The following is a 7,825-nucleotide window of genomic DNA, read 5'->3' as shown; positions in this document are numbered from 1 at the left end:
CTGTTCCCACCTGGAGATCCAGAAGGCATTTTGCAGTGGTGAGTTTAGTGGCACAGAATTCCCCAATTTATTTGAAATGTTCCCTGTCTGCATGTCTGGGCATGGCATCGCCTCTGGGGCAACTCTAAAGCTGCCCAAGCTGGGAAAAGCTGGCACAGCCCAGAGCTGGAGAGTGAGGATCTGGTGTTTATTTTACATTTAGAATCCAGGCTCTGACAGAAGCTTTTTTCTTAAGGTTGGGAAAGCATTTAAACCCCTCTAGGCTTAGAACAAGCCCTCAGCAATATTGGACTGTGACACCAGGCACAGGCCTGATGTGCATAATGAGATTATTCAGCTGTTAAAGCCACCTTTTATTTGGAGGCAGGAGTCAGCCCCAGTAGGAGACTCTGTTTACTGATGCAGAGTTGTAGGTGTGCTCTGCCAGGACTAGACAGGACTAGACAAGTTTTTTTTTTTCTCCTATCTCTTGTTTAACTTCACTGCTCATTTTGCAGACATGTCTGAAAATCTCTTTCTGGACAAGTTCGAAAGGACAAAGTTGTGCTTGTTATTGACAGAGATCATTCATATATCCCTGCTACACAAAGATTTCATTTACTTGCCAAAATATCTTGAGTTACCAAGTTGATTAAACTGATTCACTGGAGCGGAGAAGATCCATGGCCTAGTCACGGTAAAATCCATTTTAGTGTTGGCACTGAATTTTTCAAAGGCACCAATGGATGTCAGTGGATGCCTTTGGATTACTCATTTTTGGGTCTGCTTGAAAAGGCAGGCTCAGTGTTACATCAGGCTTAAGTTGGCAGTGGCATTACACCAGGAGATGTTGGCTTATTTTCTTTTGAAGCATGATGTCACTGCCCTTTCTAACATGAATAAAGTGCATGATCACCACAATTTTGAGAGGAAACAAAGGTCCTTGTGTGTTTATACCACACACTTCCACACCTTTGACTGTGTTGGTGTAAAGGCCACACAATTAGATCTGGTTTTACCTTTGTCTGACAGCTCAGAAAGCTTTTGTTTCTAAAGCACCTGTTTGGTTTGTGCACACACTGATCAAGCTTTTCTACTGATTTACCAAAACCACAGAGATCTCGCTTTCTGAGTCTCAGATATAAAGCAGGGGGTTTTTTTTAGTTCCTGAAGCTCTTTTTCCCAAGTTTTTCTATATTTCCTCAATTACTGTCATGCAACTTGCACACAGGATTCATATTGTGCCAAATACTGGCCTAATGCAGAATCTGTAGGTGTACTCACTATTTCCTTGTAGCCAAATCCAGGAAATCATCCTTTTTTGCCAAGTGAGCAGATATAACTTTTTTAGACCCATCTGGGTTTTTTTCTCACAAGTTTTGTAGATTATTTATGGTCCCTATTTCCTGGAAAGGAACTGCATTTTGGTGCACATACTCTTTAAGGTGTACAAGCTTTCATCTTATCCTGTTACAATAAATCACATTTGCTTATCTCCATCCTGACACTCAGATCCAAGGTAACCTCTCTTCACCACACACCTCCAGCTGACAATCTTCCTCAGGACTCCAGTTGTGGGCATTTTTTTTGGGTTGATATAACTCCTAAAATGGCAAGGGCTATAATGCCTTCAGAAATACTCCAAGCTGATTATGGTTTTCTATTTAAAATACTGCAAGTTTAGATTTGCTAGATAGTCAGACACACACTATTTATTATATACAACCTTGGGTTTGAAACATTTCTTGGTTTTTTGGTGAGAACATCGGGTAGTACTGAATCAGCCTCACACAGGAGCCTTCCTAGGACAGGCTCTCTGTGCCAGAAGAGCCAGGCCAGGAGAGTCCCCTTGGATACATCCTCAGGAGCAGCGTTTCTGCTGGCACAGGTACCACATCCTCACATTTAGATATGAGCCAAAGTCAACAAAACCTTTTATTGACCCAGATACAGCTCCAGCAAGGCTTTTGCCACGTGTAATCATGTCCTACACAAGATGAGCATGCTGGCAAATCTGCAAAGGACTTTAAATCTTTATTAACTGGATTTCGAATCACAGAAAAAAACCAGCAAGTTGACTTGATGAGAAATATATTCCATAAAGCCCTGCTTAGACTTGATTGAACCAGTAAGTGAACTCGTATATACAAATATTTAATTAGTTCTCCAAGACCTACATTGTGTGGCTGAACCATGTCATTGGAAAAAATGGAGGAAAATTTTTAATATTCAAACCTATTCCTATCAGTGCTAATTGGGAAATATTCAGCTAAGTGCCTGTCTGATTTAAAGCAAAACCACATTGATATCTGCTATTCGACTGGTATTTGCTTAAGAACTGTGGAAAAGTATTTCATCATCATGCAGTGTGCCTGCAACATTTGTCTTTTTCCCCAAGCATAGAATGGAAGTGTTTAACTATATCAACCCTTTATGCCTCTCTAGTGTCAACTTCACTAAATCATATAACCTTTCAGCATTATTTTCAAAGTTCCTTTGTTCTAATTGAAAAAAAATAAATATTCAATTTCTGTTACACTTCACTGTATTGGCCACATGACCACTGTCATACAGTTGTATCCTTTTGCCTTCTTTGCAACATTCAATTTTATTTATTCGCTCTATGCCAGTGCTTGGTCACCCACAGTGAAAAAAATTGTCTCCTAATGTTCAGAGAGAATCTCCTGTGTTTCAGTTTGTGCCCTTTGCCTCTGGTCCTGTCATTGGGCACCCCTGAACAGAGCCTGGCTCTGTCCTCTCTGCACCTTCCCTTAGGTATTTACACACATTGATAAGATCCTCCTGAGCTTTTACTGTTCCAGGCTGAACAGTCCCAGTTCTCTCAGCCCTTCCTCATCTGTGCTCAAGTCTCTTCGTCATCTTCGTGGCCCTTCACTGGACTTTCCCCAGTATGTCCATGTCTGCCCTGTACTGGTGAGCCCCGAACTGGACACAGAGCTCCAGGTGTGGCCTTACCACTGCTGAGTAGAGGGGACCTGCTGGCAATCACAGAATCACAGAATGGTTTGGGTGGGAAGGGACCTTAAAGATCATCCCATTCCAACTCCCCTGCCATGCACAGGAACACCTTCCACTAATTCAGAGCTCCATCCAGCTCAGAGCTCCACCCAGCCTGGCCTTGAACAATTCCAGGGATGGGACATCCACAACTTCTCTAGGCAACCTCTGTCAGTGCCTCACCACTGTCACAGCAAAGAACTTCCTCCTAATACCTAATCCAAACCTACTCTCCTTTAGTTTAGATCCATTCACCCTTGTCCTGTCACTACATGCTCTTGTAAAAAGTCTTTCTTGTAGGCTCCCTTCAGGTACTGGAAGGCCACAATTAGGTCACTCCAAAGATTTCTCTTTTCCAGGCTGAACAATCCCAATTCCCTCAGCCCTTCCTTGTAGGGAAGGTGCTCCATCCCTGTAATCATCTTGGTGGCTTCCTCTAGACTCACTTCAACAGCTCCATGTCTTTCCTGTGCTGGAGACCCCAGACTTGGATGCAGTACTCCAGGTGGGGTCTCATGAGACCAGAGCAGAGAGGCAGAATCACCTCCCCCAACCTGCTGGTGGTTCACAGAATCACAGAATAATTAAGGTTAGAAGGGACCTCTGGAGATCATCCAGTCCAACCCCCTTGCCAAGGCAGGGTCACCTGGAGCAGGTGATACAGGAATGCATCTAGGTGGGTTTGGAATGTCTCCAGAGAGGGAGACTCCAGGCCCTCCCTGGGCAGCCTGTTCCAGTGCTCTGTCACCCTCCATGGACAGAAGTTCTTCCTGATGCTGAGGTGGAACATCTTGTGTTTTAGTTTATGACCATTGCTCCTCGTCCTGACAGAGTCTGGCACCGTCCTCCTGGCACCTGCCTTTGAGACATTTATGTGTATTGATGAGATCCCCTCTCAGTGTTCTCCTCTCCAGGCTGAACAGACCCAGCTCCCGCAGTGTCTCCTCACACGGGAGATGCTCCAAGACCCCTCACCAGCTTTGTGGACCCTCTCCAGTGGGGAGGGGTCTCTCGTGTCCCGACGAGCCCAGAACTGCACACAGCTCTCCACACGCTCCTCACCCGCAGCCCCGCACACCATCTCCGTCCCCGCCGCCCCGTTCTGTCCGTCGAGCCGTTTGCAGCCCCGCCCGGCGCCGTCCGGCGGCCGCCCCGGTCTGCTGGGCGGGCCGGGGGCGGTGGCGGCGGCCGCCGCGGGCGGTTGGGGCAGCGCGGCCTGAGGCCGCGGCCATGGCGGCGCTGGCGGGGGGGGCCCCGTGCCTGCGCCGGCGCTCCTGACGCCCGCCGCGGCCCGCCAGCGCTGGTACGCGCACCGAGCGCGGGCGTCCTTACGGCTACAAACCCGGCAAGGCGGCGCGCGCGGCGGCGGAGCCCCGCGGAGCCGGCAGAGCAGGTGGGACACCCCCGGCGCTGGGCTGGGCTGGGCTGGGCCTGGGCCGGGCTGGCTGGGCTGGGCTGGGTGGGCTGGGCTGGGCTGGGCTGGGCTGGGCCCCCCCCCCTCCCCCCCCCCCCGGCGGGGCTGGCCCCGCAGCGGGGACGCGCGGCCGTGAGGGGTCGGGCTGAGGGGCTCCGTTGTGTTGTCCGCCGCCGCCTCCCGTCCCCCGCGGATCCGGGGGGGGGGATCCCTTGGCCGGGAAGCTTGTGGTTGGCCTGCCCCGCGCCGCCGCAAGCACCAGCTGCTGGAGTTACTTCAGCGATTGGAAGTTACTTCAGTTTTGGTGCCCTAGAAGTACCTCTGCCCCGCGCTTGGCGTTTTCCTTTTCTATTACGGTGCTTGAACTGGCCGTATAGTTACCAATGCAGGTAACTCTCTCCCACAGCGGTAACTGTGATGATTTTAACTCAGTTTTATAGCGCAGAAGTATGATTTCAAGTGCACAAAACTCTCTGGGGCAGGAGTGTGGTCCCTGCGTTAACAACTTGGGAGACTTCGATAGGAATGGGCTCCACAGGACAAGAGAGACAAGAAGCTGCTGGAGAGGGTCCAGAAAGCTGATGGGGGTCTGGAACATCTCTCTGAAGAGGAGACACTGCCGGAGCTGGGCTTATTTAGTCTGGAGAACGCTGCGAGGGGATCTCATCAATACACATAAATATCTCCAAGTCGAGTGCCAGGAGGATGGTGCCAGCATCTTTTCAGTGGTGCCCAGCAACAGGACGAGGAGCAATGGCCATAAACTAAAACACAAGAAGTTCCACCTCAACATGAGAAAGAACTTTCCATGGAGGGTGACAGCACTGGAACAGGCTGCCCAGGGAGGGCATGGAGTCTCCTCTCTGGAGACATTCCAGACTCACCTGGATGCATTCCTGTATCACCTGCTCCAGGTGACCCTGCCTTGGCAGGGGGATTGGACAGGATGATCTCCAGAGGTCCCTTCCAAACATAATGATTCTGGGATTTTTGTGAATTAAGCCTGTTGGACAGAAGCAGGAGTGAAACAGGTTCGTAGCTCAGGGACACCAAGTCCTGTCACAAAGTATCTTCCTTGTTAATAGTTAACATATTTCTATGTTACATTTTAAATGGCTTTCTTGCTGAGAGCATTGTGGGAAATGTTAGAGTTATGTTCTGGGTTATGTCCTCCTTGCAGAACCCACTACAGAAAAGGGCCTGTTTTGAATGGGCTGACTTTGTGAACATAGTGGCTGGAGCAGAGTGTCAGCAATGGAAACACAAATGTCACAGAAATAACTTAGTGAAATGGTCTCAGAAGTGCATTGTTTTGGAAAATGAAAGCCTTCAGACTTGAATACTGTCAGCACGTTACCGAGATGAAAACCCCCTCCACACTAGGAATGGATTATAAACTGGTTCATACAATTAATTTATAGCAGATTCTGCTTGCAATATATTTTATTGTGTGCAGTTTATCAGCCTGGCTTGTGGTCTGTGCTCAGTGACAGTAAGGTGTGTGTGTGACCTTTCAGCTGCTCGTTTGCCTATGTTGATAATTTTTACCACATTTGGCCAAGCACATGCTCTTGGCTCCTGCAGAAACAGCCTTTTTTTCTGAAGTCATGGGACCTGAATTATTGTTAAGACCCAATCCTCCTGTCATTCCAGCAAGGAACAGGGAAGCATAAGTGATATGATTGAGCTGGCTCAGGAAATAATACTTTGTGTGCTGGTGATGTGCTGTTCTCAAGGTGGAGGCACCTGTTGTAAAGACATTCAAAGCAAAGTGAAGTAGTTCTGCATGTGTTTACAGGAGCCTAACTTATGAGGGGAGCCATGGGGAAAATCTAGAGCATACTGGCTGGAAAACTGGATGGGTGAGCAGATTGAGCAGTTTGCTGATGGACATATTGTAGGGTGGTAAGGTGAAACCAACTGCTTAGATACTCTCTTTCCAGCCAGAACCTTGATAGTTGCCAGTGGACAAAACATTCCTGTGTTGGTGCTGTAAGTGGATTAAATGTGAGCACATGTGTGATGCTGTTCTGCTTTCTTTTTGCTTTCAGTTGACCATGCTCTGGCTCGTTTAATAACTGCGTACGCTGAACACGGCCACAAAGCAGCCAAAATAAACCCCCTGTTTGCTGGCCAGGCTGTTATGAACATGGTACCTGAAATCCAGCAGCTGGCTGAAGTTCTTCAAGGGCCTCTCGTTACTACAGGTAAGCCCACAGCCTGCTCACAGTGAGTTCTGTTCGTGGGTGGTTCATTGGGAGGCTGTGGCCTCTGTGGAAGAGCCAAATATTGAGTGGTGGTTCAATCAGTAATGAACTTGTGGATGAGAAATTGTCAACTTGGGCCTGCTTATGTCTGTTGCAGAAATCACAGTGCAACAAGTGGCTGCCTTCTAGCATCTTTGGAAATCAGGAAAAATTGTACTTGTTCTTACAGTTACTGATGTTAAACATTAATGTCTTGTTACTTTGATGATTTACATAACACTGTAGTAAAGCTGTCAAAGTACAGGGGCAGAAATCAAGACTCGTCTTTTCTTGTCTGTCTTAGACTGTTGCTGTGACCTTGAACAGAGGAGGGTCTCTCTCCATGCTTTGTTTTCTCCAAAACACGCCTTGGTGCTTCCCCTTCCTCCCTCAAAGTGACTAATAACATTTATTTCCCACCAGGGCTTCTAAACATGGGAAAAGAAGAATCTTCCCTAGAGGATGTGTTGGCTTACCTTGACCATATATACTGCGGGCACATTTCCATAGAAACAAGCCAGCTTCCAACTCTGGAGGAGAGGGAATGGTTTGCTAAAAGGTTTGAAGAGCTAAAGCAAGAAGCATTTACACCTGAAGAGAAAAAGCACTTGTGCAAACTGATGCTGGAGTCCCAGGTACCTTGTTCTCCTTTGTTGGATTGTAATAGAGTCGTGGAATCTTGTCATGGATCCTTTACTGCTCTGGACACTATTCATGCAGAAAAAGAACAATCACTATCCTGAAAGGCTTTGGCAGTGTGCAAGAGGAAGAGGTACAAGGTTTTGCAGTACACAAATGCAGCAATCTCACTGGAGTTTGTTGCTGAATTTACTTGGCAGCCATTATTGAAACAAAGAGCCATATTTTGGTTTGTACAAACCCATGAGTAATCAGTCTTCAAAAGTGAGATTCTCTGAGGCTAATGATCTGACAGCTCACTGAAATGTTACTGATGGGAACACAAGGCTGGGCAGAGCTCTGTGAAATCTTGTGTTCTGGTGCTGATCTGTTTTACTGGCTTTAAAGTATGGTATCTCTCAAGGTTTTGGGAGAACAAATCACAGCTGGACTGAGGTGTTATGATACAGCACTGGCAAATTTGCTTTTCAGCAAGGAACCTTTGTTCAGTGCATTCTGTGAGGAAATGAAATATTTATGTGCTTTCAAA

At 47.5% G+C, this 7,825-nt stretch overlaps 1 protein-coding gene across 1 annotated transcript in view; it reads left to right on the top strand.

The window, feature by feature from the left end:
- The first annotated feature begins 2,890 nt into the window (after positions 1–2,890).
- Positions 2,891–7,825, top strand: part of DHTKD1 (dehydrogenase E1 and transketolase domain containing 1) — a 19,674-nt gene continuing 14,739 nt past the window's right edge. The window contains 4 exon segments of the mRNA XM_029958076.1: positions 2,891–2,913; positions 4,296–4,390; positions 6,463–6,618; positions 7,081–7,392. Coding sequence (XP_029813936.1) covers positions 2,891–2,913; positions 4,296–4,390; positions 6,463–6,618; positions 7,081–7,392 — 586 coding nt within the window.

Source organism: Manacus vitellinus, unplaced genomic scaffold, assembly GCF_001715985.3.
Source record: "Manacus vitellinus isolate BGI_N305 unplaced genomic scaffold, ASM171598v3 scaffold_13_pilon, whole genome shotgun sequence".
NCBI lineage: Eukaryota > Metazoa > Chordata > Aves > Passeriformes > Pipridae > Manacus > Manacus vitellinus.
Note: the sequence above shows the minus strand (reverse complement) of the source record. Positions and strands in the feature narration are given on the sequence as shown.